A 16,896-nucleotide genomic window follows, 5' to 3' on the forward strand; every position below is an offset into this window, starting at 1 on the left:
CAGCAGAGCCATCGTAGCGCCGCTGATGAGTGTCTTATGCTCCCGCTACAAGAACCTCGCTACTGGAGCGATTCTGTTGGAAAAAGGTACATTATTATAACCCTTGTGCCGTCTTGCGTCTATACAAAAGATTATAGCTATGTAGGACGTCGGCTAATTGTATCCCCCCTTCCCCACCACACTTCTCCCCGATTATAGGCATTGATGTTCAGGCTGAGCTGCGTATGAAAAGTGGCAGTCCCGATGTGCCACCAGCCAAACCTGCTAGACAACCCATAAGCCAAAATTCCCCTCTTTCACGAACCGCTATCAACAGACAGTCTGTCAATCGTCACAAGGTCGGAATGCCACAAAAGCTTGACCATTCTAATATCTCACAGGCACATCGTGAGGATTCCTATACACTGAGATCCCCGCAATTGCATCCCACGCCCATCTCTCATGGCTCGTCGCCTTCCACCGCTAAGTCCCCCGGCTTCAGCCTGCAAGGCGGCATGTCCCCGTCTGGTACGGAAATGCATCCCCAGCAGCAACAAAATATCCCCCAGCTGCACCAGCGCCAACGACCGCCATTATTATCCCCGATCGGCGGCTATAACGGCAACGGTAACGGTACGAACGGCCACCACACAATTTCAGTCCCTCCCTCCGATCCCGCCACGCCAACGACGGCTGCCCAACCACACACTCCATCGGGGAGTGTGGTGAACGCGAACGGGATGGGTTCAGGCTATTATCTTTCACCGTTCCAAAGGCATTATGACCAATTAGGCAAGTAAGCCCCTATCCCTCCCGCCTGGAAAGGAATGAAAAGGAGAAAAAAAAAATCTCCTCTCCCCCTTCTTGTTTTTTACTCCCCCAGTCTCAAAATAAGTCTCTATTGGTCCTAGATTGATTCCTTCTCTTTTGTCGTATAGAACAGGAATATGACGCCCAAGCCGACATGCTCGATGAACAACAACCCGACCCTGACGGCTCCGGAGAAGGTGCCTCGTACACGCCCGATTACCACGAGCCGCGACCACTGAGCGCCCGAGCGCAGCCACAGACTCAGACTCAGTTGAGCGAGCAACGGATTGCTGCTGCCGCCACTGCTGCTACTCATGTTGCTACTACCACCGTCGACATGCCAACCCGCGAAGAAACAGAAGCCTTTGTACGGGGCGATTCGTTCTTCGATCACTTCGATCCCATGCTGGATGCGGATCCATTTGGCCTGACGGCAAGCATGCACTTCCAGACTCCGTTCAGCTACACCCAGAGCCATGCACGGCCATGAAAAACATAATAAATCAAATGAAATTTAATTTATAATATGAAAATTAATCGACCAAAAACCCACGAAACCCGCGAAACCCCGAACCCGGCGCGAACTTTATTTTATTTTATTTTATTTTTCTTTCATTGAATGACACAAAAGACTGGACTGGATGAGCCAAATTTCAACACAGAAGATTTACACTCTACGGCGTTTCGAAAACGGAGGTTCATCTCGATATGCCTTTTTCCAGCGGATCATGATTATATAAAAGCCGCGGCGAAAGATTCTTTTGGGTCATTTTCTTGAAGTCTAGATTCACTTGGGACAATGTGTATGTTTATATATATTTGCGCCCCGGGAAACAGAAGGACAAGATAACGGAGCAAGCAAAACGAAGATAGAAAAGGTTTATTTTACCCATTGATACGAAGGAAGGGCATTTTGAAAGGCGTCTTGCTTTCTTTTGAAGTTTGTTTTGGGGTTTTTTCTCTTGTTTATATATATATATACATCTGATATATCTGCCTGTTTATTTGTTTACCTTCCGGGCTATATTCTGTGGATACCATCTATTTTTTGTTTTGGTATACTCTTGGGCGGGATGTTTCCTCATCATATTTATTCTTGATATCATGGGATTTATGAGGAAGGCCTGTTTCCTTTTGTTGTTTTTAAAGCTAGCTTTGATTTTGATATGATTTGACTTGAGGGAGATATGAAAACGAAAATGATGGAAGGTGAAAATGAAAATGAAAATGAAAATGACAATAGAGAATTGATAATGATGATGATTATTATTATGCTGCTGTGATGATGTGATGTTGTGCTGGTTTGTTGTTCTTGTTTGTGATTCCATTCATTGTGATGTCTTACCATTACATCATACTACATCATACATGGCCTGTTGAATAGTATCCATGATAGTTTAATTCTTATTTTGTTGCCACTCTCTCTTGTCTGGTCATAAGATACTTAAGCTGCACCCCTAGTCATCATAGCTAGGTACACTGTAACTGCTGCAAAGAGAGACACAAATTGAATTCATAACTATATATTGACCTAAGTTACTCATCAATAACAATATAATAACATACAGACTCCCCGGTCAGTTGTTTACCCTAAGCCCTAACCGACATAAGCTTTTCCCCTCCGGCCCGACTCCGCTTCCGGGCGTGTTTGTCCTGTTTGGCTGCTTCCTGCTTCCCTCGCCAGCCGCCAATTCGCTTAGCAAATTCCACCTCAATCGGGAAGGCGAACGAACCTCCTTCAGAAAGAAAGAGAACTCATCCTCCTCCTCTTCATCATCCTCAACATCCTCAACACCCTCAACATCCTCAACATCCTCAACCCGCCTCACAGCAACCACGCAGACGAACAGCCAATACCTGTCTGCTCACCTTCCGCGCAGGGTTCTATATAATCCTTGCCCCGAGGTATGTATGTGTCGATTCCATAGTTGTGGTGTTTATTATTTGCCCTACCCTCGCCCTGCCCCAATCCCAGCCCAATCCAGACAGACAGCCCACACACCACAAGACTCAGCTATTCAGTCCTCTCCCATCTCAATTCCACTTCCACCTCACCTCACCTCACCTCACCTCACCTCACCTCACCCACCTCACCCACCTCACCTCCCACCATCCTCCTCCCCTCCTCCGCAGACAACAATTGAAATTCTTACAAAATACGAATCAAAACTTCATTTCAAAATAAACCTATAAAATAACAACCCAATCCAGGGAAACTTAACAAAAACCCACACCACCACCACCAACCTCCCTCCCTCCCTCCCCCCAAATTCAAACTCGCATAAAAAGCAATCCTCCCACATCATCCGCCTGGCGCCCGGCTCATACCTCCCCAAAAGCCAGAGCTCCCGCCCCCCCGCGTCTTAAAAAAAACCGAATTGCTGCAATAACAGAAAGCCTTCCCAGGAAGGCATATCCCCTTTCCCACACAAAAAGCCAGGCGTCATGTCGGACGTCCGGTCCAAGGTACGATATTACTTTTTTGATTTTGTTGTTTGTTTGTTTGTTTTTGGAAAAGATTGGGAGGAGTGGCCTTGGATTCGGGAATTGTGACTTTGCAATTGGCAATTGATGAGATAGATGTATCAATTGTGGTCACGTTCGTGTGTACAAATTGGGGTTTTTGATTGACTTTTTTTGATTGTGTGTTGTTGTTAGATGGCTGTTTTCATTTGTGGAGAAACCTGAAAAAAAAGGGGAGAAAAAATGATTTGAGAAATATGCTAACATCGTCACCCACCTTCTCAACACAAACAGAACCTGTACGAGCTTCTTGGTATGTAATTCCTTTTTTTTCGCCTTTCTTTTCCCCTACCCTCCTCGCAGGGGCCATTCTATATATATATCATATTATCAATTTAATCTAACAACCGTTTGTTACTTCAGGTAATGACCCCGAGGAGGATTCCGATCGGGAGCCATCGCCACCCACCAGCGCTATAACCAAGGCCGCCCCTCGATATGGGAAGCGTGAGGGTCCTTCCGAACCTCCCCGTTCTGCCAACCCTGCCAATGCGCGTGCTCCTCGTGCGGGACGTGCTGGAGGAAATCGCTATGGGAATGAGCAAGGTATGGATATATATATATATATATATATATATTTCTTATTTGTCTTGGAGATTCTAACCCATTTCAATTTCTCTTTTTTAGCATTCCGTGACCATGACGCGAGCGCCCGAGCAAACCGCAGCAAGCCTGTTGATGCTCCCCTACCGGATATCCCAACTGGTGTCGTGAAGAACCGCGACGTGCGCGGCAACCTCCTTCGTGAGGATCGTACCAACCGCTCGGACAGAACGTAAGCATATTTTCCAGTATACGAAACCGAAATAAAGATGGAAATAAAAAGCAAAACGTTTACTAACACCCCTCCACAGCGAAACCAACAAACAAGTCGAGCAAGGTTGGGGCGCGACCGACGGCGAAGCCAACTGGGATGACGAACGGGCCGCCGCCGCCTCCGCGAAGCGAGAAAAGAAAGAAGGCCCCGGCAGTGAACCCGCTGACGCTGAAGCTGCCGCTGCTGCCGCTGCCGCCGCGGAAGCCGAGGACAAAGCCAAATCTTACGCCGAATACCTAGCCGAGCAAGCCGAGCAGCGCCGCGAGGATCTGGGCGTCAAGGAAGCGCGCAAGCCCAACGAGGGCGTCAAGGCTGACAAGAAATGGGCCACGGCCCGCCAGTTCAAGCGCGACGAGGACGAGGAGGCGTACATCAAGGGTAAAGAGGAGAAGGCACGGCGCGAGAAGGCCAGGAAGGAGAAGGCGTTTGTCGAGGTGGATATGCGCTTTGTCGAGCAGCCTCGCGGCGGGCGTGGTGGGGGACGCGGTGGCGGGGGCCGTGGAGGCGGCGATCGTGGCCGTGGCGGGAATGGCGGACGGGGCGGTGGTGGTCGTGGTGGGGAGTTCCGTGGCGGTGCGGGCCCCCGTGGTGGCCCCCGTGGCGGCCCCGCTGCCGGCCCCAGCGTCAACGTCGATGAGAAGAACTTCCCGGCTCTTGGCGGCAAATAAATCTTGTTGTACCGTTACCGTTACTGTATCCACCCCCCTTTCCCTTCCCCCTTTCTCTTTCCCCTCCCTTCATTCCCTTCTCTCCATTTTTGTCTTAATGAGGGGACGGAAGGAGTTGGTTGTTAGGCAGAGGAAATAGGAAATAGGTGGAGAAAGGGGAAAAAAAGGATGGAAGAAAGAAAAAGAGAAAGCTTACCTTTTCTTTTTTTTTGTTGTGATTTTTTCATAATATTATTCTATTTCATTTTGTTTTTCTATTTTGTTAACAATGTCTTTTCCTTCAAATTTTTTCTATAACATTTTCTGCTTTCCTTTTCCTTTTCTCTTTCCTCTCTTTTCTTTTTTTGTGTAATGCATCTCTCATTCATTTCATTTCTATCACTTTGTTTTATGTAAAACAGTTTGTGATGTGAACTGATTCAACTGAAATTTGGGCTGATTGATGATGAGTTGACTTCAAAAATAACATGAAAAAAAAACTTTATAATCAGAACAAACAACTTAAAAAAAACTAAAATCAAAGAAATAACTTTGATTTTCATTAGTCTATACATTTTGATGCAAAAAACATCATAATTCAATCTGACCTACTGTGTCTGATATTTGAATGGGAGCCGGTTGGGCGGGTAAGCTAACCAACCACTTGCCATGCCAACTACCTCCAAATATGAATACTGCTCATGGATATATATCGTCGAGGGGAAGGAAACGCTCCGGTACCAGAAGATTGTAGGAGACGCGCACTTGTTTCTTCCTTGGCGAGTATATATATATATATCTTTTATTGGAGAATCAGATAGATGGGCATCCGCGAGGGATGGAGCTCTTCCATTCCAACTAGTTCAGTTCAATCCATTCAGATACAGCTTAGCTTGGTCTTCGACGTACGTCCTTCGCGTCCTTTTGACATTCATTGACAAAGCATCCTGAGTATTTGACAGAGAAGTTGAGTTTATGCCCTAGCTTTTTGTATGAGTGCTTCTATCTGTCTGTCCTGTCTTTCCATATATTATACATTCCATCATCATTCACATCATAGCATATTTCTTGCTCATATTCATGCTTGTTCTCATTCATATTGCTTGCAGGTGTGTCCAACAATCCTGCAGTAGTTCGCGTTCTTGGAGGCATCGTTTTACCCCCCCCTTGAATCAATCTTTTCAACCCTTTTCCCCCGCGATCAAAGCTTTCAAAACAGTCACATTATGTCAGGATCCTTCTGCAGTTCAGTGATGCAGAACGCAAGATGTTTTATACCTCAGATAAATGAAAAAGCGGAAGGTTATTAAAAAAACAAGCAATCCGGGCCATAACCTGTTGGACGTCTGAGTGGCTGTATTGGTTATTGGTAGCTATCTACTCGGGTTATATGCGTGTGGTGCGGGGCGCTAGTCCGTAACTACCCGTACTAGGAAGCCTACAAGAAAATATGCCATTGGCCTTGAAAATGGAACAATCAAAGCAAGCCCCAAAACCGATCAAAGACATATATATACCATAGGCGGGGTAGCAAAAAAGTGCAAAAAAATCCAGGAAAAAGCCAAAATAATCCCAAGGTAAACCCCCAGCACCAAGAAGAAAAGAAGAAAAAGAAGAAAAAAAGGAAAGAGAAATGCCGCATGGTTAACATCATGAAAACAGCAGCGGTGCTAATTACCAGGAGCAGCCCATCTATTGTTTGCATTGGGTATGTTGGCCACCATTCTGAATGAGTTCTTCTTCTGCAACGCAGAAGGCAGCAGGTGCTTCATCCGAGTCATCATGATCGTCATAATCCTTATCATACTCCGAATCCTCGTCCTCAACCTCATCCTCATCGTCTTCATCAAAATGAGCATTGTCCTTTGGGCAGTCGGCACCTTGGCAAGCTGGGGGGCCCGTCTTCCAACACTTCATCATCCAAGAACTTCCAACCAGCCATAGCTTTCCCATTACATGCCCTCTCAAGAGCAAGGAAGGGAAATGGCCACCAATTACAGGGCGAGCGAAAAAATTGGGCCCAGGGAATCGGCCGTCACCTTCGGTTTTATGTAGATCCGTGAAGGGGCGGACTGTCGCGGTTTCATTGAGCCATTTAGCAACCGACTGAAGGATTTCAAGGCGAACGTTTTTGCTGGATACTGCCATCGAGAAATACTCCCAGTCCGTCTTAGTGTATTCACGACGGCTGTCCAACGTGAGCCCGTACTTTTGGCGCACGTAATGAAACCATTTTGATTGCCGTTCATAAACCCGCCTAGGTACAAAACCTTCATGGTCCTTCTTTGGCGGATCAAGGGGCTTTTGCGGGTCGCCGTGGTCGAAACCTTCATTCCCACTTGAAGGACTACTCCCCGAGCCTTCCAAATGGAAACAGAGAAGGGAGTCTGCATACAAATTGTACAATGTAGTCCAAGAACCATACCAGTCGTAGGAAAGTTTAGCATGAGTTTTATCCCTCGAGAACCCATACTCTTCCCATTTCGCGATGTACGTGTCGGAAATATTCTGTTAAACATATAATTAAATTAACATAGCTCCTTTTTTCTCCCAGATTTAAAAAATAAAAATAAAAATAAAATAAAGAAAAGCAACAATCTCTAGTCTCGGACATACCTTGTAGTACCTAGAATCATCCTTATTCCCGACAACTGAGGAAAGCCCGCTCATTGCATTGATACCAATAATTCCTTTGAGTGCAAGATTTGTTTGAAGTGCCAGCCATCCAGCAAAATCATCGGTAGATACTACATGCGAATTAGCCAGCGATCGCCATAGAACAACTTAAGGACAGACGTACGTTGATTTTCAGGGAGTAAAGAAAATTCGACCAAGTATCCGGTCCATTGCTTCCATAGCTTGTAGGACCTTTTGACCCACCTCTGAGCCTTATCACCTGCGTCAGGCGTCATTGCCCAGGGGCTATCAAGCTTATCGATACTGCCGCATGATTCAAGGTCTACGAGTGGAAATATGCCAACATTTTCATCATCTTCAGTGTTTACAGCGGGGACCACAGAGCTCTTGGCGGGGTATCGCAGCGAGTTAACGACGGCCAGTCCCATTATCAGCATATTGCCACATTCTTCTACTGGCATGTATTCATCTCTTCCATCTGGATGGCCGGTAATGTTAGGGAAATGAGTACCCAGGTCGTGCATCGCATAAGTGTTTGGATACTGGCCGCTGAGCATATGTTCTATCAATGGTTCCAAAAGGTAGACAAGCCATCTGGGATTGGTATATAGGAAAAACGGGAAAGAGGGGAAGATAACATCGATTGTTTGGCAGTTTCCATTGGATGAGATCTCCTTTAGGAACAGAATCGGATTCTCGGCCGTCCCTGAAAATGACGTCGCACCGAGAACTTGTCTCGCAGAGAGAGCGACAATGTCAACGTAATCCTCTGCACCGGACAAAAACGCATCAATTTCGAGTTGACTAGAGTAGCGTGCGGCAAGTGTGGATGCATTTTGGAAGTCAGAGTAGTGAAAGGAAAGAAGGTTGTCCACATTTCTAAACCAAGACTGCCAAAGAGGTTTCATCATGGTCAAGCCGCGGGCGGCAGCAAATTGGACAACCGGATCCTGGATATGAGCAATGGAAAACGTGACTTTGTCTTGCACCAAAACAGTTGCGTCTTCGTCGACTGACGCATTGAGAGAGAATGACTTAGAAAAGGCAAAGACGGGCTCCTGGTCCATAATCGACCGAAAGACATCATCATTGACATTTTGTAAAGTCACAGTCCTTGCAAACCGCTTGCGAAGTAGAGCAGAAGTCCCAGATTCGTATCGAACACCCTGGGTGGGTTGAATTATTTAGCATTTTATACATTCCTATTAAGCGAAATGAACAAACCAGATTGGGGTGGGGAGGGGGGATTTTCACCTCTGGTGCAACGATATACAGGCTGCCCCATTCCGAGCGGTCATTGTGCTCCGTAAAGTGTTGTTCCGTTTCGCGTTTGACATGCCATCTATTAAGGGGCGGCCCTCCATCGTCGGGAATTATACGGTCGAAATCCCATACAATGCGAGCCCCCCGGTGGCCACTGACCCACTGGCCGTTCAAGTCCATATAGATATGAACATTCCTGTTCCCCTTGACAAAGACAGTGACATACGCAGCAGGGATGGACTGACGAAGAGTAGAACTCGGAGTAATGGGTGACAAGAATGACAGCGTAATGAGAAGTGGTTCTGCTGACGTTCCAGATGGGGATGTGGCAATGGAGTAGGTTAGGTTGGTAGTGGAAGCATCGTACTTCGCACCCAGATACGTGGGATACGAGATATTGTAGCTATGTGATTTATCTCTTGTCAGACAAGCAAGTGCCTTACGTTTCCAAATTTGGCAGCAGGTAAACATACCCAGACTCATCCGTAACTGGAGTCAATGAATCCTGAGGGCGTCCAAGCAGCGGATATACATATCCTGTGTCAGGGACAGAGGCCATTAGGGAGAGTCCCATATGCTCTCCCGTGTAGAACATGGGCCAGTGAGCCCACGGGTCATCTCGAGCATTGGCGAGCCAGGTGCTAAGATATGGATTCCGCACTACCAACGGGAGAACGGGAGGGGTAAGGCGGGAGGCAGCAACAAGAAAGGAGTGGAAGATGGCTGCCCCAAGGAGCGGAGTGAGTAACCATCGCATGGTGCCAGCTCAGCTCCACCATAAAATAGCTGGGGGGGATAAGGATGTAACCGGGGAATGGAGGGGTACTGTTTAAAGATACTATGACCTCCTAGTTAGCATTGCGATGTAGCTGGGGAGGAGGAGAACGAACGCGAAGAGAAGAACCAGAGCGGCTGGAGAGGGAGTAGGGAGTAGGGAGTTGGGAGTTGGGAGTTGGTATAAGAAGAAGAAGAAAGCGACGAGGAGGTTAGGTTTGGTCAATGAATGAAGGTCATGCGGAGAAGTCAGGCCAAGTGGAGCCGCAGCCGATCCCAGCCCCGCTCGCTATATTAATGGCGATTTACACGCTGTATATGTGCGCTGGTTGCTCGATGATGCGTGGCCCAAAATTGCCCAAAGAATGACTCGAAATTGTGGTGATGCGTGGGGTAGAGAGAGAGAGAGAGAGAGAGAGAGGAGACAGACAGATGATGATGAGAACGGGGAAATGGATGAAGCGCAAAGGAAAACAGAAAACAGAGATTGACTTCCTCCTTCCCGCGGTTCCGCTCGAGCATCAACAAACAAGAATGATTTGAAAAAGGGCAGGTTTATTATCTCATAGTTAGTTAACTTACTGCTGTTGATTATTCCTTCTCCACCCATCAGGCATAAGATACCAAAACATAGTTAAAAATATCTGATGCCGAGTCCAACTCCCCGTTTCGCTCTCTGTGTAGTATGTATATATGTACAGTACATACATGTACCTGTACAACCATCCCAAAACTTGTTGATGGATGGAACGGAAGACGGGGGGAATCTAGAACTATTTAGCCGCTGCCCTAGCCTACACGGCTTAAATACCGGATAACTTAACTATAAGTTTAGCCCGCTGATTATCTCCCCTCCCTTCCCCACTATCTACTGTATACAGTCTCCCCGCCCCATCACTGATCAAGTACCGCGCGTGGATGGGAGATAGAATAAAACGAACGAGAAAAGAAAGCCCATCTTCAAAGTTCAATTTTGTTTATTCGACCCAAAGAAGGGACAAAAAAAAAAAAAAAAAAAACCCACGCCTGGCCCTGCATATCTCTCACGCCGTACAACCTCTAACACACACACTTCGATAGGTTATCGCTACTCCGTCTAACGCTTGACAAATCTACAGGTAGACCTTGGCCCTTGCATTGTTGACTTAAATATACAGTACTCCGTACAATGTCATCGCTGCAATGTATCTTCCATCCAGCAGCTCGGCCAAATCTAATAATAGCTATATAACCAATAACTATCCCCAAGCCTCAGCCTCTCTCTCCTCTCCCCACCATTGCGATGACCAATTCCTTTCTGGTGAGGCCTTGTGAGGTTTTCATTTCAGTCACCCGACAAAAACACCTCGCCCATGCTCATCTTTAAGATGCGACTCGGGTCGTCAGATGCAAGACATTATTTGAAACATGCGAGGCTGCTCCGGGATGTACAGTACTGTACATAGATAGATAGATAGATCTTCTCGAGAATAAATGCGAAGGAAAAAGCAGGAAACAAAAAATAAAAAATAAAAAATAAAAGATTAAAAATCAATATATGCACTCTACCTACCTGGGGGCACGGGCTGGGTGTCATAATGACGATACATGAAGGGCCTCATCTGGAGTAAACGAAAAATTTTCGTACTTTTGAATGTTCACAGTTGAGCCCCCGTCTAAACTACCCTGAGAGGCAAACAATGTGGTGGTGAGTGGGCACTGGAGATTCTGCGGGAAACAGAAAAGGAAAAAGAAAAAGTAAAGAAAAGAAAAGAAAAGAAAAGAAAACAAAAAAGATTGATCGGACAACTAACTGCCTTGCAGTCGTCGGATCGTCGATCATGGGATACATATATAAAAGCAAGAAACGCATGGGGTTGTGCCTGGAGATATGATAGCCCGGGAAAAATAAACCGTTGTGAACATGATGGGTTGGGTTGGGTAAGAAAGGAATGAATTATATTTTTCTCATTATTATCAATATTCACATTGCTTTTGCCTATTGTCTTTATTTTATTCTCTGTCAGATGTAACATTGATTAAATAACACCCAAAAAAGCTATCGACCTTGTTTCATTTCCTTGTCATTTCCGCAGGGTCCCGTGCCCCTTGCCAATCGAGCAAGAACACTATCCTGTCTTGCCAGTGGGGATGTTAAAGAAAACAGCAGGCTTCCCATCCTTATACGGCCGATCCAGCCTGAAATATCCCTTCCGCTCAAACTGAATAATACCCCCCTCCGCCAACCCCGCTACATTGCAATCCGCAAACGCTTCAGACCGGAACTCCGTCTGCGGCGTCAAGAAGTCATGGATGTCCTCATCCTTCTCAATCTTGTCCTTGGTGATGAGATAGTCAAAGTCCACCAGCTCGACGGGGACGAGGTCCTGGCCCTCCTGTGCCAGCCACGTAACCTTCTTATCCGTCTTCTTGACGTCGCCGGCCAGATGCAGTTCTAGCTCGAGGCTGGTGATCTTGCCCGTGGCCGCGTCGCTGTTGATCTTGCGCACGATCGCGTTGCCCCAGTTCATCAGGGTGATCTCTTCGTCTGGTTTGAACGAGGCGGCGTCGGCCTGGTCGAGGATGATTTTAGGGCTGTAGATTACCTTCTTGGTGCCCAGCTCGGCATTCTTGCCGTGCTTTGGTTTATCGGCGGTTTGCACACCATCAGCCCCGCTGACGGTAGCCGGGACAATGTCCTGCTTGTCAACGGCGGTATGGCGTGGGGCCACAGGATCGATATACTTGCGGTTAGTCGCCCAGAAAAGAGTCCAGTCAAGGTTCACGACGTTTCGGCTTGGGCCTTGCTTGAGGATAAATTCGCGCAGGGCTGGTACGGTCATGCCCCGTCGTCTGATACCCCGGATCGTAGGCATGCGCGGATCGTCCCAACCCCAGACAACTCCCTCGTCGACCAACTTCGTCAGCTTTCTCTTCGACAGCACCGCACGAATGAAGTTTACGCGCGAGAAGTCCCAGATATGGACTTTGCGAATGCCAAGAGCCTCCTGCATCCAGGCATATTGTGCGTTTCGATCACCATACTCAGTAGTCCGCAGTGCGTGGGTCACGCCCTCCAAGGAGTCCAGGATAGGCACACAGAAATCGTATGTCGGATAGATTTTCCATGTGCTGCCAGTCCGATGGTGCGGCTCCATGTTGCAGCGGTAGATGACCGGGTCTCTGAGCGCTTTGTTCAAGTCGTCAACCGAGATCTTTGCACGGATACACCAGCGCTGACCTTCCACTGAGCCGGTTTTCATCTCAGCGAACCGTGCCAGGTTGTCCTCCACGCTTTCGTTACGGCGCTTGCTCTCAATGCCGTTAAACCGCTCATCCTGCATCACCTCTTTCTCAGTATCATCAGCGTAGGCTTTGCCGTCGCTGATGATTTTGATGCAGTACTCGTACATTTCTTGGAAATAATCACTGGAGAAAGAGGTTTTGTCCGGATAAATACCCAACAGGGACAAATCATGCTTGATCGCATCTTCAAACTCCTGATTTTCCTTGGAAGGATTGGTATCATCGAATCGGCAAATCAGGGTGCCCTTGTTTTGTTCATGGGCGAAATAATCGTTCAAAAGCGCTGCTTTGGCATGTCCGATATGTAGGTATCCAGATGGCTCTGGCGGGAACCGGGTCACCACTCCGTTCTCCACATTCGGCAAGCCAATGTTGTAGCTTGCACCAGCGGCACTTGCAGCAGCCTTTCTTTTCTGGGCACTGGCACTCAACTCAGCCACGGCGATAGTCACCCAAGGGTAGGCAGTTTCGATAAATGAAAACCAGCGGCTGGTTTGTGTTGCGGCCTTTCTAATGCCTGATATAGCAATTCTATTTCCACGAAGCGTTCCCCACACGGCAAGGTCTGCCAGGGTAAGAGAATAGCCAACAATGTACGATCGCAGGGTAAGATGGGAATCGAGCTCCTTCAAGGGCTGGTCCAATGCTTTGAAATCCAATGGCCTCAAAGTAGTTGATCGCTTCAGCCACTCATCAACCTAAATTTCGTTTTTAAAAAAATACTTTGCGGTTAGCAATGTTGAGTAGTAGGAGGACGAAATTTTTGTGTAGCTGTAATTGCACAAACCTGCTCCTTGTTCCCAGTCTGCAGAGGTTCATAGATATTCTCCAGATGTGTTAGGATATCATCGTCGTAAATTGTATTCCCATCGTCTGTCTTGAGCTCCAGCTTTGCACCCTGGGATCCGATGGCTTCGGCATCCTCGAATCCCACGGTGATGTCAGTGCCTGGGAGGATCTGCTTGACATAGTTGATAGCGAGGAGTGTTGGAAGAAGGAAGGCATTGTTTGCCTTAGCTGCAACGGTGAGTTGAGACATAGTCGTGAGGGCGTCAGTATTTTTACTATCCTGTCAAGGTCTGTGTGGAATGGAGGGAGGGGTATTGGCGGCAGGCTGAGCTTGGGCAAGCGGAGCTGACGGATGTGGTTGATATTTCCCCGGTAAATATATGTCCCCAGGCTGGTGGAAAAGAGAATGCGCACCAGGTGGTGTCTGTGAGTCAATGCCACCAATATGACTGGGTTGGTGGTGGTCTATTTGGACAAATACGGCGCCTCAATCCAGATGAGGGAGGGAGGAGGGGTGTAGAATCTAGTTTTAGCGGGGCAATCAACCAACACCCGCAAATTGCCAACCACGACAATCCATTTCATCATTATTATTTAATATTATTATTATTAGCTACGGAGTACGGAGTAGAGCTACTTCTACTTCTACTTTAGACGCATCTCGTCTCAAAGAACTGCCCTTCTATTTTATGATATTGAACTTTTCCCTACTCTATACGGAGTAGAAGTGAAAGGATTCATAATAACTTACCATATTAATACCCTACCAACATTTGCTTACCATTGTGCAGTAGTTAACTTAGTTAAATAGCAAGCTGATTCTCTTTCATCAGGCTCTATTTTCTATTTTCCTATCATGCAACAACAAGAAGAACAACAACAATAATAATAATAATAATACTCCGTAATAACAATAAGAATTGTATCCACGCCAGCAACGCGCAGTGTGTCAGGTTTTTCCGGCGCCGAAATTCCCACGCGCCAAAACAAGTCGTGAAGTTGTGCAATGCTAGTGAGATAGTTAACTAATCCCAAGCGCGCATCCATAGTTAACTAGCGGAGATAGCCCATTTCTCAACACGCGATGGTGCCCGCACTTCTTTCTCCTGCAATTGTGTGTCTTTCTCCCCTTGCACATTTTTCAGGTTCAATTGGTTATAGAAGGCCCATCGCAGTGTGTTTTCGACTTCTTTTCTTCCTCCAATTTCCCTCGTTTCCCTCTCCGTCTGCGGAGTGTCAACTGAACTTTAATAATATACCTCTGTTATAGTCGAAATCCCATATAGACCCTCCCCTCCCACAAACTCACGACTTGCCCTCCACGTCCGTATTTCTTACCCGTAGCCTTCGCAGTCGATTCGTTTATATCATATACACTCATAATGCCACCGTCGAGTCCCATGAAATCTGAAAGACGCGTTTTGGTTGAGAAATCAACCAACGCGTCTCTAATCCCTTCACATTCTCATACCACGAGCAAGTCGAGCATATCTTCGATGTCTCCCTCAGTACTAGCGGGCCAGAAAAGGTCAATTGACCAGGTGGACTCCGCTCAGAACAGATCCAGCTCGACAAAGAGTTCATTTAGCCAGGCCCGGCGGGAGGAGGAGTTCTACATCTATGAAGAGAATAACACACAGTCTAGTACAGAAGCAGATAAACAAGTATGTGTTATTATGTGCCCAGGAAAAATAATAAACAAAAAGAAGCAACACATGACATGAGTGAGAGAATGAGAAGAAACAGGACTATACACTAAGACTCTTCTCACAGATCATCTCCTCTTCCTTTCTTCAACCCGCACCCGCTTTTGATGACAACAAGGGTCTCAAGAACACATCCTCACAGCAGAGTGACACCATGTCATCTCTCCTCAATCTCAGCTTTGAATCTGGGAGCAACACGTCTTCGCCTAATGCCCCCCTTTCCTCCTCAAAAAGTCCCACACAAACAACGACTGCGAAAGTAGCAGAAGCAGCACCAGCTTCGATCGTGCCAACGGACCCTGCTAAGAGAAAAGCATTCATCCAACAGGTTAGCAAGCCTTGAACAAGAAAGAAAAAAAACCAAAACTGTCTAGCTGTCACAGCATGCAACAGATTGTTTTTACTAACGCTCGCACAGAAAGCAAACCTCCTCCGCAGCCGCGTCCAAGCAGCCATGAAGAACATCAAAGAGCCCAAACGTAAAGAGATCGATCGTCGACTGTCAGCGCTCGAGGAACAAGCCAACAGCCGTGATCGTCCTTACCCCCCTCCTCCGCTGCGACCCCTCCCACGGCCAGCCAGCAAACACAGATACGCAGGTGATGGGGACGAAGACTTGACTCCAAGAGCCAAAATGCCCAGACTCCTCCCTCCCCCCATCTTGCAACCGACGAGCTACTCAGCTCGCTACGCGCCTAATACTATGCTGTTCTCACCCCCTGGTTCAACCGCGGGAGAAAACTTTCCTGGGAAGTCTGAGCTGGAGAGACAGATGGAGATAGAGATGAACCGCTACGGGCACACTCACACACACGCACGCGGGTACATGGAAAATGAGTTGACCCCAACGCAGACCGGAGGCATACGTGATGTCAACAGCGGCAAAGCCACCAGCAGCGATAACAACGGCAACGGAAATGGGAACAACTACCCTGTAGAAATCCCCACCTCGCCAATGCAGCCCTGCAGCCCACCACACACTGGAAACTCGCCCATTGTCATCGAGCGAAACGCGAAAATGTGCTCTGTGGACCAGATGATTGCCAAGGCCAAGAAGGGAGAAGCACTTGATGGACTTCTGAAGCTGATGAAGACTACTACTGAGTTCGATAATCTGGACGAGTGGACCGGGTGATAAAAATCATAGCTTTTAGACCAAGGTTAGCTCATTCATCGATCATGATGTTCAAAATTTTTTGCATGAAAAGAGGTGGTCGAGAAACGTTTTCTTTTTCTTTTCCCTTTAGTCCCTCGTTGAGTAGGAATGGATGTGGATATGTTTCTGGTTTTCGTTTCTAATTCCCTATGTGATTTCTTTTTGTACTTCTTTTCTTTTCATTCTTGTGTACGATATGACAGGCCACTGTTTAGGTGAGAAATGGGCGGAGATGGAGGGTTAGTTTGCATGAAGTTGAAGATTATTATGAGATTCCCCACGCAGGATTTTGAATCTGAGGAGAAATGTTTTTTGTTTTGTTTGCTGGATACGTTGCGAATTGGTCGGTTTGGGGGCAGAATACCCGGATAAAGGATAAAGAAGAAGCAGAATTTTCGTTTTCTAAGTAACTAGAAAGAGAAACGACTTTAATAATATATTTTGACAATACCGATTCCATCCTGCACTGTTTCATATATCATTTCTCGACCTCAAGGTTTGTTTGCCCCT

At 47.0% G+C, this 16,896-nt stretch overlaps 5 protein-coding genes across 5 annotated transcripts; 3 read left to right on the forward strand and 2 right to left on the reverse strand.

The window, feature by feature from the left end:
• Positions 1 to 25: 25 nt before the first annotated feature.
• On the forward strand, positions 26 to 1,279 carry BDCG_00879 (bZIP transcription factor; the record flags this gene model as incomplete). Its single annotated transcript, XM_045416384.1, has 3 exons — positions 26 to 86; positions 199 to 771; positions 918 to 1,279. 3 exons carry the CDS (start codon positions 26 to 28, stop codon positions 1,277 to 1,279), a joined length of 996 nt encoding a protein of 331 aa, XP_045272127.1.
• A 1,955-nt stretch (positions 1,280 to 3,234) lies between these two features.
• BDCG_00880 (uncharacterized protein) lies at positions 3,235 to 4,797 on the forward strand (the record flags this gene model as incomplete). Its single annotated transcript, XM_045416385.1, has 5 exons — positions 3,235 to 3,255; positions 3,547 to 3,565; positions 3,676 to 3,858; positions 3,940 to 4,087; positions 4,167 to 4,797. The coding sequence occupies 5 exons, from the start codon at positions 3,235 to 3,237 to the stop codon at positions 4,795 to 4,797; spliced, it is 1,002 nt and encodes a 333-aa protein (XP_045272128.1).
• A 1,011-nt stretch (positions 4,798 to 5,808) lies between these two features.
• Positions 5,809 to 10,243, reverse strand: BDCG_00881 (glutaminase). The gene is made up of 6 exons (XM_045416386.1): positions 9,567 to 10,243; positions 9,150 to 9,514; positions 8,668 to 9,079; positions 7,577 to 8,579; positions 7,393 to 7,523; positions 5,809 to 7,284 (listed from the first exon to the last, which is right to left on the reverse strand). The coding sequence occupies exons 2-6, from the start codon at positions 9,431 to 9,433 to the stop codon at positions 6,469 to 6,471; spliced, it is 2,646 nt and encodes an 881-aa protein (XP_045272129.1). The 5' UTR covers positions 9,434 to 9,514; positions 9,567 to 10,243; the 3' UTR covers positions 5,809 to 6,468.
• Positions 10,244 to 11,366: 1,123 nt separating this feature from the next.
• Positions 11,367 to 14,068, reverse strand: BDCG_00882 (glutamyl-tRNA synthetase). Its single transcript, XM_045416387.1, has 2 exons — positions 13,523 to 14,068; positions 11,367 to 13,433 (listed from the first exon to the last, which is right to left on the reverse strand). The coding sequence occupies exons 1-2, from the start codon at positions 13,772 to 13,774 to the stop codon at positions 11,559 to 11,561; spliced, it is 2,127 nt and encodes a 708-aa protein (XP_045272130.1). The 5' UTR covers positions 13,775 to 14,068; the 3' UTR covers positions 11,367 to 11,558.
• Positions 14,069 to 14,253: 185 nt separating this feature from the next.
• On the forward strand, positions 14,254 to 16,840 carry BDCG_00883 (uncharacterized protein). Its single transcript, XM_045416388.1, has 3 exons — positions 14,254 to 15,188; positions 15,298 to 15,558; positions 15,649 to 16,840. The coding sequence occupies exons 1-3, from the start codon at positions 14,907 to 14,909 to the stop codon at positions 16,363 to 16,365; spliced, it is 1,260 nt and encodes a 419-aa protein (XP_045272131.1). The 5' UTR covers positions 14,254 to 14,906; the 3' UTR covers positions 16,366 to 16,840.
• Positions 16,841 to 16,896: the final 56 nt, after the last annotated feature.

This window comes from Blastomyces dermatitidis, assembly GCF_000003525.1.
Source record: "Blastomyces dermatitidis ER-3 genomic scaffold supercont1.1, whole genome shotgun sequence".
NCBI lineage: Eukaryota > Fungi > Ascomycota > Eurotiomycetes > Onygenales > Ajellomycetaceae > Blastomyces > Blastomyces dermatitidis.